This window comes from Homarus americanus, unplaced genomic scaffold, assembly GCF_018991925.1.
Source record: "Homarus americanus isolate GMGI-L3 unplaced genomic scaffold, GMGI_Hamer_2.0 scaffold41086, whole genome shotgun sequence".
In the NCBI taxonomy this organism is placed as follows: Eukaryota; Metazoa; Arthropoda; class Malacostraca; order Decapoda; family Nephropidae; genus Homarus; species Homarus americanus.
The window spans coordinates 103,431-125,815 of NW_024748490.1; the positions used below are offsets into that span (position 1 = coordinate 103,431).

The window sequence follows — 22,385 nt, forward strand, 5'->3', positions numbered from 1 at the left end:
CACACACACACACACACATACAATACACACACACACACACACACACACACACACACACAACAAGTACATACAATACATACAACACATACACAACAAGGAAGTAAGTACAATAAATAGGCTGCACAGATGTAAGCAAGGCAAGGCAAGTAAGTAAGTAAGTAAGCAAGTAAGTAAGTAAGCAAGGCAGCAGTAACTGTGTGTAGATATGTTATACAAGGGATATTCGACACTAATTGGCATGTTCGTTGATGGTCTAGGCCTGAGTAACACAGATAGACCGTAGTGTTACGCTGTGTGAGTACCAGTGATGACAGGTAGTATAACAGACTCACCTCCTGGTAGTATAACAGACTCACCTCCTGGTAGTATAACAGACTCACCTCCTGTAACAGACCCTCCTGGTAGTGTAACAGACTCACCCCTGGTAGTATAACAGACTCACCTCCTGGTAGTATAACAGACTCACCTCCTGGTAGTATAACAGACTCACCTCCTGGTAGTGTAACAGACTCACCTCCTGGTAGTATAACAGACTCACCTCCTGGTAGTATAACAGACTACCTCCTGGTAGTATAACAGACTCACCTCCTGGTAGTATAACTCACCTCCTGGTAGTATAACAGACTCACCTCCTGGTAGTATAACAGACTCACCTCCTGGTAGTATAACAGACTCACCTCCTGGTAGTATAACAGACTCACCTCCTGGTAGTATAACAGACTCACCTCCTGGTAGTACTAACAGACTCCTCCTGGTAGTATAACAGACTCACCTCCTGGTAGTATAACAGACTTACCTCCTGGTAGTATAACAGACTCACCTCCTGGTAGTATAACAGACTCACCTCCTGGTAGTATAGATCACCCTGGTAGTATAACAGACTCACCTCCTGGTAGTACCACAGACTCACCTCCTGGTAGTATAACAGACTCCTCCTGGTAGTATAACAGACTTACCTCCTGGTAGTATAACAGACTCACCTCCTGGTAGTATAACAGACTCACCTCCTGGTAGTATAACAGACTCACCTCCTGGTAGTATAACAGACTCACCTCCTGGTAGTATAACAGACTCACCTCCTGGTAGTATAACAGACTCACCTCCTGGTAGTATAACAGACTTACCTCCTGGTAGTATAACAGACTCACCTCCTGGTAGTATAACAGACTCACCTCCTGGTAGTATAACAGACTCACCTCCTGGTAGTATAACAGACTCACCTCCTGGTAGTATAACTCACCTCCTGGTAGTATACAGACTCACCTCCTGGTAGTATAACAGACTCACCTCCTGGTAGTATAACAGACTCACCTCCTGGTAGTATAACAGACTCACCTCCTGGTAGTATAACAGACTCACCTCCTGGTAGTATAACAGACTCACCTCCTGGTAGTATAACAGACTCACCTCCTGGTAGTATAACAGACTCACCTCCTGGTGTAACAGACTCACCTCCTGGTAGTATAACAGACTCACCTCCTGGTAGTATAACAGACTCACCTCCTGGTAGTATAACAGACTCACCTCCTGGTAGTATAACAGACTCACCTCCTGGTAGTATAACAGACTCACCTCTGGTAGTATAACAGACTCACCTCCTGGTAGTATAACTCACCTCCTGGTAGTATAACAGACTCACCTCCTGGTAGTATAACAGACTCACCTCCTGGTAGTATAACAGACTCACCTCCTGGTAGTATAACTCACCTCCTGGTAGTATAACAGACTCACCTCCTGGTAGTATAACAGACTCACCTCCTGGTAGTATAACAGACTCACCTCCTGGTAGTATAACAGACTCACCTCCTGGTAGTATAACAGACTCACCTCCTGGTAGTATAACAGACTCACCTCCTGGTAGTATAACAGACTCACCTCCTGGTAGTATAACAGACTCACCTCCTGGTAGTATAACAGACTCACCTCCTGGTAGTATAACAGACTCACCTCCTGGTAGTATAACAGACTCACCTCCTGGTAGTATAACAGACTTACCTCCTGGTAGTATAACAGACTCACCTCCTGGTAGTATAACAGACTCACCTCCTGGTAGTATAACAGACTCACCTCCTGGTAGTATAACAGACTCACCTCCTGGTAGTATAACAGACTCACCTCCTGGTAGTATAACAGACTTACCTCCTGGTAGTGTAACAGACTCACCTCCTGGTAGTATAACAGACTCACCTCCTGGTAGTATAACAGACTTACCTCCTGGTAGTATAACAGACTTACCTCCTGGTAGTATAACAGACTTACCTCCTGGTAGTATAACTCACCTCCTGGTAGTATAACAGACTTACCTCCTGGTAGTATAACAGACTCACCCTCTGGTAGTATAACAGACTCACCTCCTGGTAGTATAACTCACCTCCTGGTAGTATAGACTCACCTCCTGGTAGTATAACAGACTCACCTCCTGGTAGTATAACAGACTCACCTCTGGTAGTATAACAGACTTACCTCCTGGTATTAACAGACTTACCTCCTGGTAGTATAACAGACTTACCTCCTGGTAGTATAACAGACTTACCTCCTGGTAGTATAACTCACCTCCTGGTAGTATAACAGACTTACCTCCTGGTAGTAACAGACTCACCTCCTGGTAGTATAACAGACTTACCTCCTGGTAGTATAACAGACTCACCTCCTGGTAGTATAGACTCACCTCCTGGTAGTATAACAGACTCACCTCCTGGTAGTATAACAGACTCACCTCCTGGTAGTATAACAGACTCACCTCCTGGTAGTATAACTCACCTCCTGGTAGTATAACAGACTCACCTCCTGGTAGTATAACAGACTTACCTCCTGGTAGTATAACAGACTTACCTCCTGGTAGTATAACAGACTCACCTCCTGGTAGTATAACAGACTCACCTCCTGGTAGTATAACAGACTCACCTCCTGGTAGTATAACAGACTTACCTCCTGGTAGTATAACACTCACCTCCTGGTAGTATAACAGACTCACCTCCTGGTAGTATAACAGACTTACCTCCTGGTAGTATAACAGACTTACCTCCTGGTAGTATAACAGACTCACCTCCTGGTAGTATAACAGACTCACCTCCTGGTAGTATAACAGACTCACCTCCTGGTAGTATAACAGACTCACCTCCTGGTAGTATAACAGACTCACCTCCTGGTAGTATAACAGACTCACCTCCTGGTAGTATAACAGACTCACCTCCTGGTAGTATAACAGACTCACCTCCTGGTAGTATAACAGACTCACCTCTGGTAGTATAACAGACTCACCTCCTGGTAGTATAACAGACCTCACCTCCTGGTAGTATAACAGACTCACCTCCTGGTAGTATAACAGACTTACCTCCTGGTAGTATAACAGACTCACCTCCTGGTAGTATAACAGACTCACCTCCTGGTAGTATAACAGACTCACCTCCTGGTAGTATAACAGACTCACCTCCTGGTAGTATAACTCACCTCCTGGTAGTATAACAGACTCACCTCTGGTAGTATCAGACTCACCTCCTGGTAGTATAACAGACTTACCTCCTGGTAGTATAACAGACTCACCTCCTGGTAGTATAACAGACTCACCTCCTGGTAGTATAACAGACTCTCCTGGTAATATAACAGACTCACCTCTGGTAGTATAACAGACTCACCTCCTGGTAGTATATAGACTCACTCCTGGTAGTATAACAGACTCACCTCCTGGTAGTATAACAGTCACCTCCTGGTAGTATAACAGACTCACCTCCTGGTAGTATAACAGACTCACCTCCTGGTAGTATAACAGACTCACCTCCTGGTAGTATAACAGACTTACCTCCTGGTAGTATAACAGACTCACCTCCTGGTAGTATAACAGACTCACCTCCTGGTAGTATAACAGACTCACCTCCTGGTAGTATAACAGACTCACCTCCTGGTAGTATAACAGACTCACCTCCTGGTAGTATAACAGACTCACCTCCTGGTAGTATAACTCACCTCCTGGTAGTATAACAGACTCACCTCCTGGTAGTATAACGACTCACCTCCTGGTAGTATAACTCACCTCCTGGTAGTATAACAGACTTACCTCCTGGTAGTATAACAGACTCACCTCCTGGTAGTATAACAGACTCACCTCCTGGTAGTGGCTCACCTCCTGGTAGTATAACAGACTCACCTCCTGGTAGTATAACAGACCTCACCTCCTGGTAGTATAACAGACTCACCTCCTGGTAGTATAACAGACTCACCTCCTGGTAGTATAACAGACTCACCTCCTGGTAGTATAACTCACCTCCTGGTAGTAACAGACTCACCTCCTGGTAGTATAACAGACTCACCTCCTGGTAGTATAACAGACTCACCTCCTGGTAGTATAACTCACCTCTGGTAGTATAACAGACACCTCCTGGTAGTATAACAGACTCACCTCCTGGTAGTATAACAGACTCACCTCCTGGTAGTATAACAGACTCACCTCCTGGTAGTATAACAGACTCACCTCCTGGTAGTATAACAGACTCACCTCCTGGTAGTATAAACTCACCTCCTGGTAGTATAACAGACTCACCTCCTGGTAGTATAACAGACTCACCTCCTGGTAGTATAACAGACTCACCTCCTGGTAGTATAACAGACTTACCTCCTGGTAGTGACTCACCTCCTGGTAGTATAACAGACTCACCTCCTGGTAGTATAACAGACTCACCTCCTGGTAGTATAACAGACTCACCTCCTGGTAGTATAACAGACTCACCTCCTGGTAGTATAACAGATTACCTCCTGGTAGTATAACGCTAGTATAACTCACCTGCTGGTAGTATAACTCACCTGCTGGTAGTATAACTCACCTCCTGGTAATATAACTCACCTCCTGGTAGTATAACTCACCTGTTGGTAGTAACTCACCTCCTGGTAGTATAACCTCACCTCCTGGTAGTATAACTCACCTGTTGGTAGTATAACTCACCTCCTGTAAACAACTCCTGCTGGTAGTATAACTCACCTGCTGGTAGTATAACTCACCTGTTGGTATAACTCACCTGCTGGTAGTATAACTCACCTGCTGGTAATATAACTCACCTGCTGGTAGTATAACTCACCTGCTGGTAGTATAACCTCACCTGCTGGTAGATAACAGCTCACCTCTGGTAGTATAACTCACCTCTGGTAGTATAACTCACCTGCTGGTAGTATAACTCACCTGTTGGTAGTATAACTCACCTGTTGGTAGTATAACTCCTCTGGTACTATAACTCACCTGCTGGTAGTATAACTCACCTGCTGGTAGTATAACTCCCTGTGGTATAACTCACCTGCTGTATACTCACCTGCTGGTAATATAACTCACCTGTTGGTAGTATAACTCACCTGCTGGTAGTATAACTCACCTGCTGGTAGTATAACTCACCTGCTGGTAGTATAACTCACCTGCTGGTAGTATAACTCACCTGCTGGTAGTATAACTCACCTGTTGGTAGTAACTCACTTGCTGGTAGTATAACTCACCTGCTGGTAGTATAACCTCACCTGTTGGTAGATACTCACCTGGTAGTATCTCCTTGGTAGTATAACAGACTCACCTGGTAGTATAACTCACCTGTTGGTAGTATAACTCACTTGCTGGTAGTATAACTCACCTCCTGGTAGTATAACTCACTGCTGGTAGTATAACTCACCTGTTGGTAGCATAACTCACCTGCTGGTAGTATAACTCACTTGTTGGTAGTATAACAGACTCATCGACTGGTAGTATAACTCACCTGTTGGTAGTATAACTCACCTGCTGGTAGTATAACTCACCTGTTGGTAGTATAACTCACCTCCTGGTAGTATAACTCACCTGCTGGTAGTATAACTCACCTGCTGGTAGTATAACTCACCTCCTGGTAGTATAACTCACCTGCTGGTAGTATAACTCACCTGTTGGTAGTATAAAACCCTGGTAGTATAACCCCCCCTGGTAGTATAACTCACCTCTGGTAGTATAACTCACCTGTTGGTAGTATAACTCACCTGGTAGTATAACCACGATCACCCCGTATAACTCACCTGTAGTATAACTCACCTTGGTAGCATCTCACCTGCTGGTAGTATAACTCACCTGTTGGTAGTATAACTCACCTCCTGGTAGTATAACTCACCTCCTGGTGGTAAAACTCACCTGTTTGGTAGTATAACGGGTAGTATAACTCACCTGCTGGTAGTATAACAGACTCATCGACTGGTAGTATAACTCACCTGTTGGTAGTATAACGGGTAGTATAACTCACCTGTTGGTAGTATAACCTCACCTGCTGTTAGCATAACTCACCTGCTGGTAGTATAACTCACCTCCTGGTACTATAACTCACCTGCTGGTAGTATAACTCACCTGTTGGTAGTATAACTCACCTGCTGGTAGTATAACTCACCTGTTGGTAGTATAACAGACTCACCTGTTGGTAGTATAACTCACCTGCTGGTAGTATAACTCACCTGTTGGTAGTATAACTCACCTGCTGGTAGTATAACTCACCTGCTGGTAGTATAACTCACCTGTTGGTAGTATAACCCACCTGCTGGTAGTATAACTCACCTGTTGGTAGTATAACTCACCTGCTGGTGTATAACTCACCTGCTGGTAGTATAACTCACCTGTTGGTAGTATAACTCACCTGTTGGTAGTATAACTCACCTGCTGGTAAGATAACTCACCTGCTGGTAGTATAACTCACTTGCTGGTAGTATAACTCACCTGTTGGTAGTATAACTCACCTGCTGGTAGTATAACTCACCTGCTGGTAGTATAACTCACCCTGGTAGTATAACTCACCTGCTGGTAGTATAACTCACCTGTTGGTAGTATAACTCACCTGTTGGTAGCATAACTCACCTGCTGGTAGTATAACTCACCTGTTGGTAGTATAACTCACCTCCTGGTAGTATAACTCACCTCCTGGTAGTATAACTCACCTGTTGGTAGTATAACGGGTAGTATAACTCACCTGCTGGTAGTATAACAGACTCATCGACTGGTAGTATAACTCACCTGTTGGTAGTATAACGGGTAGTATAACTCACCTGTGGTAGTATAACTCACCTGCTGGTATAACTCACCTGTTGGTAGTATAACTCACCTGCTGTTAGCATAACTCACCTGCTGGTAGTATAACTCACCTCCTGGTACTATAACTCACCTGCTGGTAGTATAACTCACCTGTTGGTAGTATAACTCACCTGCTGGTAGTATAACTCACCTGTTGGTAGTATAACAGACTCACCTGTTGGTAGTATAACTCACCTGCTGGTAGTATAACTCACCTGTTGGTAGTATAACTCACCTGCTGGTAGTATAACTCACCTGCTGGTAGTATAACTCACCTGTTGGTAGATAACTCACCTGTTGGTTGTATACCTCACCCTGCTGGTAGTATAACTCACCTGTTGGTAGTATAACTCACCTGCTGGTAGTATAACTCACCTGTTGGTAGTATAACTCACCTGCTGGTAGTATAACTCACCTGCTGGTAGTATAACTCACTTGCTGGTAGTATAACTCACCTGTTGGTAGTATAACTCACCTCTGGTAGTATAACTCACCTGCTGGTAGTATAACTCGCCTGTTGGTAGTATAACTCACCTCAGTAGTATAACTCACCTGTTGGTAGTATAACTCACCTGCTGGTGAGTATAACTCACCTGCTGGTAGTATAACTCACCTGCTGGTAGTATAACTCACCTGCTGGTAGTATAACTCACCTGCTGGTAGTATAACTCACCTCCTGGTACTATAACTCACCTGTTGGTAGCATAACTCACCTGCTGGTAGTATAACTCACCTGTTGGTAGTATAACGGGTAGTATAACTCACCTCCTGGTACTATAACTCACCTGTTGGTAGCATAACTCCTTGCTGGTAGTATAACTCACTGCTGGTAGTATAACTCACTTGCTGGTAGTATAACTCACCTGCTGGTAGTATAACGACTCACCTGCTGGTAGTATAACTCCTTGCTGGTAGTATAACTCACCTGCTGGTAGTATAACTCACTTGCTGGTAGTATAACTCACCTGCTGGTAGTATAACAGACTCACCTGCTGGTAGTATAACTCACTTGCTGGTAGTATAACTCACCTGCTGGTAGTATAACTCACTGCTGGTAGTATAACTCACCTGCTGGTAGTATAACTCACCTGCTGGTAGTATAACAGACTCACCTGCTGGTAGTATAACTCACCTCTGGTAGTATAACTCACTGCTGGTAGTATAACTCACCTGCTGGTAGTATAACTCACCTGCTGGTAGTATAACTCACCTGTTGGTAGTATAACTCACCTGCTGGTAGTATAACTCACCTGCTGGTAGTATAACAGACTCACCTGCTGGTAGTATAACTCACCTGCTGGTAGTATAACTCACCTGCTGGTAGTATAACTCACTGTAAACTCACCTGTGGTGTATAACCACCTGTTGGTAGTATAACTCACTGCTGGTAGTATACTCACCTGCTGGTAGTATAACTCACCTGCTGGTAGTATAACTCACCTGCTGGTAGTATAACAGACTCACCTGCTGGTAGTATAACTCACCTGCTGGTAGTATAACTCACCTGCTGGTAGTATAACTCACCTGCTGGTAGTATAACTCACCTGCTGGTAGTATAACTCACCTGCTGGTAGTATACCTCACCTGCTGGTGATAACTCACCTGCTGGTAGTATAACTCACCTGCTGGTATGTAACAGACTCACCTGCTGGTAGTATAACTCACCTGCTGGTAGTATAACCTCACCTGCTGGTAGTATAACGGTAGTATAACTCACCTGCTGGTAGTATAACTCACCTGCTGGTAGTATACACCTGCTGTAGTATAACGGTAGTATAACTCACCTGCTGGTAGTATAACACTCACCTGCTGGTAGTATAACTCACCTGCTGGTAGTATAACTCACCTGCTGGTAGTATAACTCACCTGCTGGTAGTATAACGGGTAATATAACTCACCTGCTGGTAGTATAACAGGTAATATAACTCACCTGCTGGTAGTATAACGGGTAATATAACTCACCTGCTGGTAGTATAACTCACCTGCTGGTAGTATAACTCACCTGCTGGTAGTATAACAGACTCACCTGCTGGTAGTATAACTCACCTGCTAGCAGTATAACTCACCTGCTGGTAGTATAACTCACCTGCTGGTAGTATAACTCACCTGCTGGTAGTAGCCCCAGGGTGTAGCCGCCAGCAGCGCCACTATCCAGATGACGGGGAGGACACGGGCGGTACGGGCGAGGGTGTGCGTGGTGCGGGCGTAGACGGGGTCCGTGATGGCCACGTACCTCTCTCCCGTCACGGCCAGGATATTTAAGACGGACACGTGGGCCAGAGTCTCAGGTAATATGGCCCTTATCTTGCAGGCGGCGTCACCCCACGGCCATGGGTACTGCACCCACATCTGGTACATCTCTATTGGTAGTGCTGTGGGTGGAGGGCGCTTAGTGGGCGTGTGGGTGTTAGTGGGCATGTGGGTGTTATTGTGGTGTGTGGGTGTTATAATGGGTGTGTGGGTGTTATAGTGGGGTGTGTGGATGTTATGGTGTGTGGGTGTTATAATGGGTGTGTGGGTGTTATAGTGGGTGTGTGGGTGTTATAGTGGGTGTGGGTGTTATAGTGGGTGTGTGGGTGTTATGGTGTGTGGGTGTTATCGTGTGTGGGTGCTATAGTGGGTGTGTGGGTGTTATAGTGGGTGTGTGTGGGTGTTATAATTGGAGTGTGGGTGTTATGGTGTGTGGGTGTTATAGTGGGTTTGTGGGTGTTATGGTGTGTGGGTGTTATAGTGGGTGTGGAGTGTTATAGTGGGTGTGTGGGTGTTATAGTGGAGGTGTGGGTGTTATAGTGGGTGTGTGGGTGTTATAGTGGTGTGTGGGTGTTATAGTGGAGGTGTGGGTGTTATGGTGTGTGGGTGTTATCGTGTGTGGGTGTTATAGTGGGTGTGTGGGTGCTATAGTGGGTGTGTGGGTGTTATAGTGGGTGTGTGGGTTTATAGTGGGTGTGTGGGGTGTTATTGTGGGTGTGTGGGTGTTATTGTGGGTGTGTGGGTTATAGTAGTATTGTGTGTGGGTTTTATTATTGGTGTGTGGGTATTATAGTGGGTTGTGGGTGTTATAGTGGGTGTGTGGGTGTTATAGTGGGTGTTATGGTGTGTGGGTGTTATGTGGGTGTGTGCGTGTTATAGTGGGGTGTGGGTGTTATAGTGGGTGTGTGGGTGTTATAGTGGGTGTTATGGTGTGTGGGTGTTATTGTGGGTGTGTGCGTGTTATAGTGGGGTGTGGGTGTTATGTGGTGTGTGTGGGTGTTATGGTGTGTGGGTGTTATTGGGTGTGTGGGTGTTATAGTGGGGGTGTGGGTGTTGTGGTGGGTGTGTGGGTTTATAGTGGGTGTGTGGGTGTTGTGTGGGTGTGTGGGTGTTATTGTGGTTGTGTGGGTGTTATAGTGGGTGTGTGGGGTGTGTGGGTTTTATTAGGTGTGTGGGTATTATAGTGGGTGTGTGGGTGTTATAGTGGGTGTGTGGGTGTTATAGTGGGTGTGTGGGGTGTGTGTGGGTGTGTGGGTGTATAGTGGGTGTGTGGGTGTTATAGTGGGTGTGTGGGTGTTTGGTGTTGGTGTTATCGTGTGTGGGTGCTATAGTGGGTGTGTGGGTGTTATAGTGGGTGTGTGGGTGTTATAGTGGTTTGAGTGTTATTGTGGGTGTGTGGGTATTATAGTGGGTGTGGGTGTTATAGTGTGTGTGTGGGTGTTATGGTGTGTGGGTGTTATCGTGTGTGGGTGCTATAGTGGGTGTGTGGGTGTTATAATGGGTGTGTGGGTGTTATAATGGGTGTGTGGGTTTTATTGGGTGTATGGAGTGTTGTGTATGTTTTAGTGATTGTGTGGGTGTTATAGTGGGTGTGTGGGTGTTATAATGGGTGTGTGGGTGTTATAATGGGTGTGGTTTATTAGATTGTATGGATGTTATTGTATGTGTTTTAGTGATTGTGTGGGTGTTATAGTGGGTGTGTGGGTGTTATAATGGGTGTGTGGGTGTTATAATGGGTGTGTGGGTTTTATTATGGGTGTATGGATGTTATTGTATGTGTTTAGTGATTGTGTGGGTGTTATAGTGGGTGTGTGTGTTATAGTGGGTGTGTGGGTGTTATAATGGGTGTTGGGTGTTATAGTGGGTGTGTGGGTGTTATAGTGGGTGTGGGTGTTATGGTGTGTGGGTGTTGAGTGGGTGTGGGTGTTATAATGGGTGTGTGGGTATAGTGGGTGTGTGGGTGTTATAGTGGGTGTGGGTGTTATGGTGTGGGTGTTTAGTAGGTGTGTGGGTGTTATGGTGTGTGGGTGTTAAGTGGGTGTGTGGGTGTTATAAGGCGGTGTGTGGGTGTTATAGTGGGTGTGTGGGTGTTATAGTGGGTGTGTGGGTGTTATAGTGGGTGTGTGGGTTTTATATGGGTGTATGGATGTTGTGTGTGTTTAGTGAGTGTGTGGGTGTTATAGTGGGTGTGTGGGTGTTATAATGGGTGTGTGGGTGTTATAGTGGGTGTGGGTGTTATAGTGGGTGTGTGGGTGTTATGGTGTGTGGGTGTTATAGTGGTGTGTGGGTGTTATAATGGGTGTGTGGGTGTTATAATGGGTGTGTGGGTGTTATAGTGTGTGTGGGTGCATGGTGTGGGTGTTATGTGGGTGTGTGGGTGTTATGGTGTGTGGGTGTTATAGTGGGTGTGTGGGTGTTATGTAGGTGTGTGGTGTTATAGTGGGTGTGTGGGTATAGTGGGTGTGTGGGTGTTATAGTGGGTGTGTGGGTTTTATATTATGGGTGTATGGATGTTATTGTATGTGTTTTAGTGATTGTGTGGGTGTTATAGTGGGTGTGTGGGTGTTATAATGGGTGTGTGGGTGTTATAATGGGTGTGTGGGTGTTATAGTGGGTTTTGGTGATAATGGGTGGTTGGGTTTTATTATGGGTGTATGGATGTTATTGTATGTGTTTTAGTGATTGTGTGGGTGTTATAGTGGGTGTGTGGGTGTTATAGTGGGTGTGTGGGTGTTATAGTGTGGGTGTGTGGGTGTTATGGTGTGGGTGTTATCGTGTGTGGGTGCTATGGTGGGTGTGGGTGTTATAGTGGGTGTGTGGGTTTGTGTATGGGTGTATGGATGTTATTGTATGTGTTTAGTGATTGTGTGGTTGTTAGTGGGTGTGTGGGTGTTATAATGGGTGTGTGGTGTTATAATGGGTGTGTGGGTGTTATAGTGGGTGTGGGTGTTATAATGGGTGTGTGGGTTTTATTATGGGTGTATGGACGTTATTGTATGTGTTTTATTGTGGGTGTTATAGTGGGTGTGTGGGTGCTATAGTGGGTGTGGGTGTTATAATGGGTGTGTGGTTTTATTATGGTGTATGGACGTTATTGTATGTGTTTTAGTGATTGTGTGGGTGTTATAGTGGTGTGTGGGTGTTATAATGGGTGTGTGGGTGTTATAATGGGTGTGGGTGTTATAGGGGTGTGGGTGTTATAATGGGTGTGTGTGGGTTTTATTATGGGTGTATGGATGTTATTGTATGTGTTTTAGTGATTGTGTGGGCTATAGTGGTGTGTGGGTGTTATAATGCGTGTGGGTGTTGTAGTGGGTGTGTGGCGTTATATGGGTGTGGCGTTATTGTGGTGTGTGGCATTATAGTGGTGTGTGGGCGTTATAGTGGGTATAGTGTGGGCGTTATGGGTGGTGTTATCGTGTGTGGGCGCTATAGTGGGTGTGGGCGTTATAATGGGTGTGTGGGTATTATGGATGCTATTGTATGTGTTTTAGTGATTGTGGGTGTTAGTGTGTGGGTGTTATAGTGGGTGTGTGTGTTTATTGTGGTGTGTGGGCATTATAGTGGTGTGGGTGTTATAGTGGGGTGTGTGGGTGTTATAGTGGGTGTGTGGGTGTTATGGTGTGTGGGTGTTATCGTGGTGCTATAGTGTGTGGGTGTTATAATGGGTGTGTGGGTTTTATTATGGGTGTATGGATGTTATTGTATGTGTTTTAGTGATTGTGTGGGTGTTATAGTGGGTGTGTGGGTGTTATAGTAGGTGTGTGGGTGTTATAGTGGGTGTGTGGGTGTTATAGTGGGTGTGTGGGTATTATGGTGTGTTGATTTTAATTTTGATTTGGCGTTACAGCGGTAGCACAAAAGGATTACAGAGTAGAGTCTACAACATAAGAACATAAGAAAATAAGGAGTCTGCAATAGGCCGGCCTGCCTGTGCATGGCAGCTCCTGTCAGGAGTTACTACCACTCTCTATCATCCATGAATCTATCTAGCCTCCTTTTGAAACTTTCCAGAGTTCCCGCACTTACTACAACATGTCATAATAATTAACCCCCGTTGTCAGGATATTATGGCACTGAATGTTACACAGCATTTCACACAGTACATTATTTGCTTAGTTCTATACATAAAGGGTAACTTATTCACAAATGCGTGAGAACAGGCGTGTGAGGCAGTATGTCTGGCCTCACACTTTGTTATTCACATTTACGTGAGAGGTATTCAAGCACATTGCGTATTTGGTTCTGTACATGAGAACTGATATAATTACTAAGTGCAAAAAGTGGATACAATCTTAATATGTCGGCTATCTTGCCAGTAGAGATGAAGTATTGTGCCATTTCACACACAGTGTGATTGGACCTGTCCTAAAGGTTCTATCTTCAACAATAGTCGAGGACAGTGTTCAAGTGTGTGACATATGTATGGCCACACACTTTACATTTATTTTGTTTACATCTGCTTGAGGAACATACTGCCAAAGGTACTTATATCCTAACCTAATCTAGCGGTTACAACATCTTGTAATCTAGTGATCTTGTTACTTGCTCCATATACATGTTTCACTTGATACATCTCATCATGGTAACCTATGGATCGACTAGTGCCTGTTTGCACTTGTCTACTTGCGTCAAACTCATCAATAAGTTCTTTCCTAATTACAGTTTTAAGGGTTCTTTGACAGACCCAAATTGTATTCAACGGTGTCTTTGTTAGACGCGAGTTTGGCGAGGCATCAACTCTGTCATGTTTTATGAGGCCTATGTGAGAGGATCCACAGCAGTTTGACCTTGTGTGGGTGCTAGTGGGTGTGTTGGTGTTATAGTGAGTGTGGGTAGTGGTGTGTGGGTGCAGTAGTGGGTGTGTGGGTATAGGGGGTGTGTTATAGTGGGTGTGTGGGTGTTATAGTGGGGTGTGTGGTGTTATAGTGGGAGTGTGGGTGTTATAGTGGGTGGGAAGGGAGTGTGGGTGTTATAGTGGGTGTGTGGGTGTTATAGTGGTGTGGGTGTTATAGGGATTGGGAGTTATAGGGTGTGGGTGTTATAGTGGGTGTGTGTGGGTGTTATAGGGGAGGGGTGTTAGTAGTGGGGTGTGTGGGTGTTATAGGGAGTGGGTGTTATAGTGGGTGTGTGGGTGTTATAGTGGGTGTGTGGGTGAGTGGGACTGTAGGAGTTATAGGGGTGTGTGGGTGTTATAGTGGGTGTGTGGGTGTTATAGTGGTGTGTGGGTATAGTGGTGTGTGGGTGTTATAGTGGGTTTGTGGGTGTTATAAGGGACTGTAGGTTATAGTGTTTGTGGGTGTTATAGTGGGTGTGGGGGTGTTATAGTGGGAGTAGGTGTTATTGTGGGTGTGGGTGTTATAGTGGGACTGTAGGTGTTATAGTGGTGTGTGGGTGTTATAGTGGGAGTGTAGGTGTTATTGTGATTGTAGGTGTTATAGTGGACTGTAGGTGTTATAGTGGGTGTGTGGGTGTTATAGTGGTGTGTGGGTGTTATAGTGGGTGTGTGGGAGAGAGGGATGTAGTTATAGTGGGTTATAGTGTGTGTGTGTGGGGTGTTATAGTGTGTGTGTTATAGTGGGGTGTGGGAAGGTGTGTGGGAGTAGTGGTGTGTGTGTGTGTGGGTGTTATAGTGGGTTGTGGGTGTTAGTGGGGTGTTATATGTGTGGGTAAGTGGGATGTAGGTGTTAGGTGTGGGTGTGTGGGTGTTATAGTGGGTGTGTGGGTGTTATAGTGGGTGTGTGGGTGTGGGTAGGGTGTGGGTGTTATAGTGGGTGTGTTGTTATAGTGGGTGTGTTATAGTGACTGTAGGTGTTATAGTGGGTGTGTGTTATAGAGTATGTGGGTGTTAGGATGTGTGGGTTATAGGGATGGGTGTTATAGTGATGGTGGGTGTTATAGTGGGTGTGTGGGTATTATCGTGGGTGTGTGGGTGTTATTGTGGTGTTATCGTGGGTGTGGGATGTGTGGGTGTTATAGTGGTGTGGGTGTTATAGTGGGTGTGGGTGTTTTTAGTGGGTGTTATAGTGGGACTGTGGGTGTTATAGTGGGTGTGTGGGTGTTATAGTGACTAGGTGTTAGGGGTGTGTGGGTGTTATAGTGAGTATGTGGGTGTTATAGTGATGTGTGGGTGTTATAGTGGAGTGTGGGTGTTATAGTGGGTGTGTGGGTAAGGAGGTGTGGATGTGGGAGTGGAGTGTGGGTCTTATGTGGGTGTGTGGGTGTATTGTGGGTGTTATCGTGGGTGTGTGGGTGTTATTGTGGGTGTGTAGTGGAGTGTGGGTGTTATAGTGAGGTGTAGGTGTTATTGTGGGTGTGTGGGTGTTATAGTGGGTGTGTGGGTGTTTTAGTGGGTGGGTGTTATAGTGGGGAGTGTGGGTGTTATAGTGGATGTGTGTGAGTTATAGTGGGTGTGTGGGTGTTATAGTGGGTGGGTGTTATATGGGTGTGGGTGTTATGGTGGTGTGTGGGTTTTATAGTGGGAGTGTGGGTGTTATAGTGGTGTGTGTGTGTGTTATCGTGGGTGTGTGGGTGTTATAGTGGGTGTGTGGGTGTTATAGTGGATGTGGTGGTAGGGGAGGTGGGAAGGAGAGTGGGTGTGATGAAGGGGAGTGTGGGGTAGGGGTGTGGGTAGATAGTGGGTGTGTGTTGGTGTTATAGTGGGTGTGGATGCAGGGTGTGGGTGAGAAGGAGAGTGTAGGTGTTATTGTGTGTGTGTTATAGGGGTGTGTGGGTGTTATAGTGGGTGTGTTGGTGTTATAGTGGGACTGTAGGTGTTATAGTGGGTGTGGGTGTTATAGTGGGTGTGGGTGTTATAGTGGACTGAAGGTATATAGTGGGTGTGGTGTTGTAGTGGGTGTGTGTGTTATAGTGGGTGTGTGGGGTAGTGGTGTGTGGGTATAGTGGGACTGAAGGTGTTATAGGGTGTGTGGGTGTTGTAGTGGGTGTGTTGGTGTTATAGTGGGACTGTGGTGTTATAGTGATGTGTGTGTTATAGTGGGTGTGTGGGTGTTATAGTGGGTGTGTGGGTGTTATAGTGGGACTGAAGGTAAGGGGGTGTGTGGGTGTTGTAGTGGGTAGTGGGTGTGGGTGTTATAGTGGGTGTTATAGGTGTGGGTAAGGGTGTGTGGGTATAGTGGGTGTGTGGGTGTTATAGTGGGACTGAAGGTGTTATAGTGGGTGTGGGTGTTGTAGTGGGTGTGTTGGTATAGTGGGACTGTAGGTGTTAGTGGATGGGTGTTATAGTGGGTGGGGTGTTATAGTGGGACTGAAGGTAGTGGGTGTGTGGGTGTAGTGGAGTGTGTGAAGTGTGTGTGTGGGTGTTATATTGAGTATGTGGGTATAGTTGGTCTGTGGTTGTTATAGTGTTATAGTGTGTGGGTGTTATAGTGGGGTGTGGGGTGTTATAGTGGGTGTGGGTGTTATGTGAGAGTGTTGGTGTTGTGTGTGTGGGGTGTTATAGTGGTGTGTGGGTGTTAGTGGGTGTTTGGTGTTATAGTGGGACTGTAGGTGTTATAGTGGGTGTGGGTGTGGGGTGGGGTGTTATAGGGAGGGGTGTTATAGTGTGTGTGGGTGTTATAACGAAGGTGTTATAGTGGGTGTGTGGGTGTTATAGTGGGTGTGTGCGTGTTATAGTGATGTGTGGGTGTTATAGTGGGAGTGTGGGTGTTATAGTGGGTGTGTGGGTGTTATGTGAGTATGTGGGTGTTACAGTGGGTCTGTGGGTGTTATAGTGTGGGTGTTATAGTGGGGTGTGGTGTTACAGTGGGTGTGTGGGTGTATTGTGGGTGTGTGGGTGTTATAGTGGGTGTGTGGTGTTTATAGTGGGTATGTGGGTGTTATAGTGAGTATGTGTGTGATATAGTGGGTGTGTGGGTGTTATAGTGGATGTGTGGGTGTTATAGTGGGAGTGTGGGTGTTATAGTGGGTGTGTGGGTGTTATAGTGGGTGTTATAGTGCGTGTGTGGGTGTTATCGTGATTGTGTGGGTGGTATTGTCGGTGTGTGTGTTTGTATGGGTGTAAGGGTGTTGTGGTGGGTTTATTGGAGGTGTTATAGGGTGTGTGGGTGATTTGATTTGATTTTGCCGCTTGCAGCGTTACTTTACTGTGCACCCTCACTCATCCTGTGAGCGGTAGCGCAAAGATTACAGAGTAGGTTTACAAAGGGTCATAATAATTAACCCCGTTGTCAGGATATTATGGCACTGAATGTTACACAGTATTTCATTTACATTATTTGTTTAGTTCTATACATAAGGTAACTTATTCACAAATGTGGAGTACAGGCGTGTGAGGCAGTATGTCTGGCCTCACACTTGTTATTCACATTTACGTGAGAGGTATTCAAGCACATTGCGTATTTTGTTCTGTACATGAGAACTGATATAGTTACTAAGCAAAAAGTGGATACATCTTAATATGTCGGCTATCTTGCCATTAGAGATGAAGTGTTGTGCCATTTCACACACAGTGTGCTTGGACCTGTCCCTTAAAGGTTCTATCTTCACACAGTCGAGGACTTAGTGTTCAAGTGTGTGGCCATATGTATGGCCAACATTTTACATTTAGTTTTGTTTACATCTGCTTGAGGAACATACTGCCAAAGGTACTTATATCCTAACCTTAATCTAGCGGTTACAACATCTTGTAATCTAGTGATCTTGTTACTTGCTCCATATATACATGTTTCACTTGATACATCTCATCATGGTAACCTATGGATCGACTAGTGCCTGTTTGCACTTGTTTACTTGCGTCAAACTCATCAATAAGTTCTTTCTAATTACAGTTTTATGGTTCTTTTTGACAGACCCAAATTGTATTCAACGGTGTCTTTGTGAGACGCGAGTTTGGCGAGGGCATCAACTCTGTCATGTTTTATGAGGCCTATGTGAGAGGGGATCCACAGCAGTTTGACCTTGACATCCCGGTCAACAAGGCACGCATATTTGTGTCTGGCTTCAGAGACAAGAGCGTGACAACCTGAGTCGAGGGTACCAAGGGCAAGTCGTGAAGATAGAGAGTCAGTGATGATGAGACTGTCAGTAACAGTGGTTTCAATGAATTTAATAGTTTGGTCATTCGTGACGGGAAAGGCGTTGACAAGCTCGAGAAAATGCAAAATAAAGCCCTCAGAATTATCCTAGGATGTCCCATGAGCACTAAAGTACTTAATATGAGGAAAGAACTAAGTATACCCAGTGTTAAAGATAGAATAATTGAAGTCAACCTCATGATAGCCCTGAGGCTTCTGCGTGGTGATCCTGATAACATTGTTTTAAAATTGCTAGAATGTATGAACCATGGGACTGTTGAGTCTAAATGGATCCAAACTACAGCTACACATATGAAGATGTTTGGACCAGACCACCTGTACAAAGTTGAGACACAACAGCTTCCTGCCACCCTGGCGGACAGTTCCTTCGATATCACAATACCGACGTATCCGCCTAAAAATTAATTATACAAAGCATTTATCTCAAACACACTGCCAAATTGAGAGCCTGAACACATACACACTCTACAGACTGATGATAATATCACACAGACCATCTACACTGATGGATCTCTTAACACCCTGTGGGAGGGCTGGAAGTGCTATTGTTGTGACTCAACCTGGCGGTAATATAATTGAGAAGGGAGTTAGAATTAACACTGGGCATCCACTCTACAAACTGAATTACCATATCACAGCTATAAATTCATTGTGTGTGGGTGTTAGTGGTGTGTGGGGTGTTAGTGTGTGTGGGTGTGTGGGGTGTTAGTGGTGTGTGGGTGTTAGTGGTGTGTGGGTGTGTGTGTTAGTGGTGTGTGGGTGTTAGTGGTGTGTGGGTGTGTGGGTGTGGGTGTGTTAGTGGTGTGTGTGTGTGTGGGTGTTAGTGGTGTGTGGGTGTGTGGGTGTTAGGGTGTGTGTTAGTGGTGTGTGGGTGTTAGTGGTGGGTGGGTGTTAGTGGTGTGTGGGTGTGGGTGTTAGGTGTGTGTGGGTGTTAGTGGTGTGTGGGTGTGTGGGTGTTAGTGGTGTGTGGGTGTTAGTGGTGTGTGGGTGTTATTGTGGGTGTGTGGGTGTTAGTGGTGTGTGGGTGTTATTGTGGGTGTGTGGTTATTTTTGGCTGTCAGCTAGGAAAAGTTTTTGTGTACACGCGCGTGTGCGTATGTGTTTTTATTTTGTGTGTGTGTGTGTGTGTGTGTAAGTGACGGTCATAATTAGAACAGCTTAAGTTTTTATCTTTTAACACGGCGAGTTTATCCTCCTCTACCTAACCTAACCTAACCTAACCTAACCTAACCTAATAGCAAATAGTTCTCGCCTTCTCTCGTGTCCGTCACCGTATAATAAAAAAAAAAAATATGCAATATTTTTTCCCCGGTTTTAAAATGTAAGTCATATAAATTTTTTAGTGTTACAATTATTAGGTGTAAAAAGGTACAAGTATTATTTAATACTCGGTTATTGTCAGTAATACTTGTATTTTTTTATTATTATTATTTCATTAAAAGATAATCTGTAACCTTTCTCACAATTTTTTTGATAATAATAATTTATTCTTTGTTGTTATAGTCAATTATTTCTAGCCTATTAGAAAAAAAACCCCCAGAATTATCATTATTTTCCTCAAGCATCAACAAAATATCAATATTACACTTTTTTTTTCTGCTGGGAATGAGGCCACAGAGAGAGAGAGAGAGAGAGAAGGAGAGAGAGAGAGAGAGAGTAAACTATTGAACTGAAGCCCAGGTGATGGTCGCCCACTACAGCACCGTGAGGGGGGGCCGGTGGTAGAGTGGTACCCTTCTTGCCTCGCAAGCGAGGTGTCACACGGGTCTGATTCCCGGGCCGGTGGAAGTTGTTTGGACTTACTTCCTTGCCCCCATTAGTCCCTGTTCACCTCGCAGTACAGTAGGTACCTGGTGTAAATCGAAAGTTGCGAATTCATATTCAGGGACAAGTTGTTGGAGCCCAATAACTTGATGACATAAACCACTGACTCTCTTCAGGCTTACGCCCTTAACTCGTGAGACATAAAGGCAAGCATGAACTTAGCATGCTTCCTGTTGGGCGCTGTAAACGCTTGCGCTTCACCTTACACAAGGATGTAGGAGTGCCCAAAAAAAAAAAAAAAACAGCACCGTGACCCACTTAACGCCCACTGTTTACTAACATTACTCCCAAAAAACAAAGTGGAAATTTATTTGAAGTTTTCCTGGAGGAGAGTGCAACCTTCCTGCCTGATAGTGGCCGGGTTGATGTCCTGCAGGAAGGAGGGTGAGGAAATGAGAGAGATGGAGGGAGAGACGTGGTTTGGAAGGAAGAAATTGAGAGGAGAGTAAAGACGGGATAGATGGAGTGGATATTGTGGGTAAGGAATGGTCGGTTGGATATATATATGGATAGATAGACAAATAGATAGGTAAATAAATATGTAAATAAATATCTATATCTATAAATGTGTGTAAATAGAATGAGAGAGTACAGGCCGGGCAGAGAGAGAGAGAGAGAGAGAGAGAGAGAGAGAGAGAGAGAGAGAGAGCATATTTTTATTGCCTATAAAATAGATTACTATCATCCTTCACCCATCAATAACACCACGACAGTACCTAGAAGACATGTAAGTAGCCGTAAGTACATCATTAGGAGCATCATCACCCGAGGCGTGTCTTAATACTTCAATAACTTTATTTATTTTTTAACAAGATTGTATAAAGCTTTGGAAAAATATGAATAGAGAAGTGATTTGTAGTGTGTGTGTGTGTGTGTGTGTGTGTGTGTGTGTGTGTGTGTGTGTGTGTGTGTGTGTGTGTGTGTGTGTGTGTGTGTGTGTGTGTGTGTGTGTGTGTGTGTGTGTGTCTGTGTATGTGTCAACTATTCACTGTAGGTGTGATAGTGCAGGTGGGAAGGAGGAGGAGGAGGCACAGGGGGAGGAGGGGAGGAGGAGGGCACAGGGGAGGAGGAGGAGGAGGCACAGGTGGGGGAGGGGAGGGAGGAGGGGAGGCACAGGGGGGGAGGGGGAGGGAGGAGGCACAGGTGGGGAGGAGGAGGAGGGAGGCACAGGTGGGAAGGGAGGAGGAGGAGGCACAGGTGGGGGGAGGAGGGAGAGGGAGGCACAGGTGGGGAGGAGGAGGAGGAGGCACAGGGGGGGAGGGGGGAGGAGGAGGCACAGGTGGGGAGGGAGAGGAGGAGGCACAGGTGGGGGGAGGAGGAGAGGAGGAGGCACAGGGGAGGTGGGGGAGGAGGCACAGGTGGGAGGGGAGGCACAGGGGAGGAGGAGAGGAGGAGAGGAGGGGGGAGGGAGGAGAGGAGGAGGAGGAGGAGGCACAGGGGGAGGAGGAGGAGGAGGAGGCACAGGTGGGGAAGGTGAAAATAATGGATGATATTCTACGTCTCTAAGGGCCGTAATGAGGCTCCTACGTCTTAAGGGCTGTATTCAGTCATTACGACGATACGACGATCACGATCATCATTCGATGACGTGTGTCGGGATGCACCACCCAACGCTGAGTGCCATATTCCCAGACCCTGCTTACGAAGTGTGTAAACACGGCAGCTCGTGTCGGATGGCAAAATTTTTTTGGCCAAGTGCGCGTGTGCCAAATGTATTATATTTTCACATAATTAGAAAGACGATTTTGAGAGATATTTATTGTTATTTTATACCGGGCACAATAATAATATATTGTAAAAAATATATTTTTTATAAAATTGAACTTTATTATCTGTTCGGAAACAAAAATAGATACCTTCATCTGAGCACTTGGCATCACGTTTGCGCGCGTTATCAAACATGGAGGTAGTAAGAGAACGTTCTGCAGCTCTGTCTGAAACCCAACGTATGGCACTTTTGCGCCATATTGAGCAAAGGCCAATCATTGAGGATAGGTCTACAAGCAACACCATAAATTATAGGAAAAGAAAGGCCTGGGATGAAATTACTGCTTCATTCAACGCCAGCTATGATCCACTTGTTTTACCTGGTCCTACCCCAGGGCCATCATCTGTGTCTTCTGCACAATTTACTGAAGTTCCATCTACTGTTTATCGACCTCTATTTTCACCCTCTGTTCCTGTCTCACAAGTCATTGTTC

At 45.4% G+C, this 22,385-nt stretch overlaps 1 protein-coding gene across 1 annotated transcript in view; it reads right to left on the reverse strand.

The window, feature by feature from the left end:
- Positions 1–253: 253 nt before the first annotated feature.
- The window catches only part of LOC121880272 (neuromedin-U receptor 2-like), a 31,573-nt gene continuing 9,441 nt past the window's right edge, over positions 254–22,385 (reverse strand). Inside the window, exons 4-5 of the mRNA XM_042387430.1 lie at positions 9,161–9,426; positions 254–259 (exon numbers count right to left, since the gene is read on the reverse strand). Coding sequence (XP_042243364.1) covers positions 254–259; positions 9,161–9,426 — 272 coding nt within the window. The remainder of the gene's footprint in view (positions 260–9,160; positions 9,427–22,385) is intronic.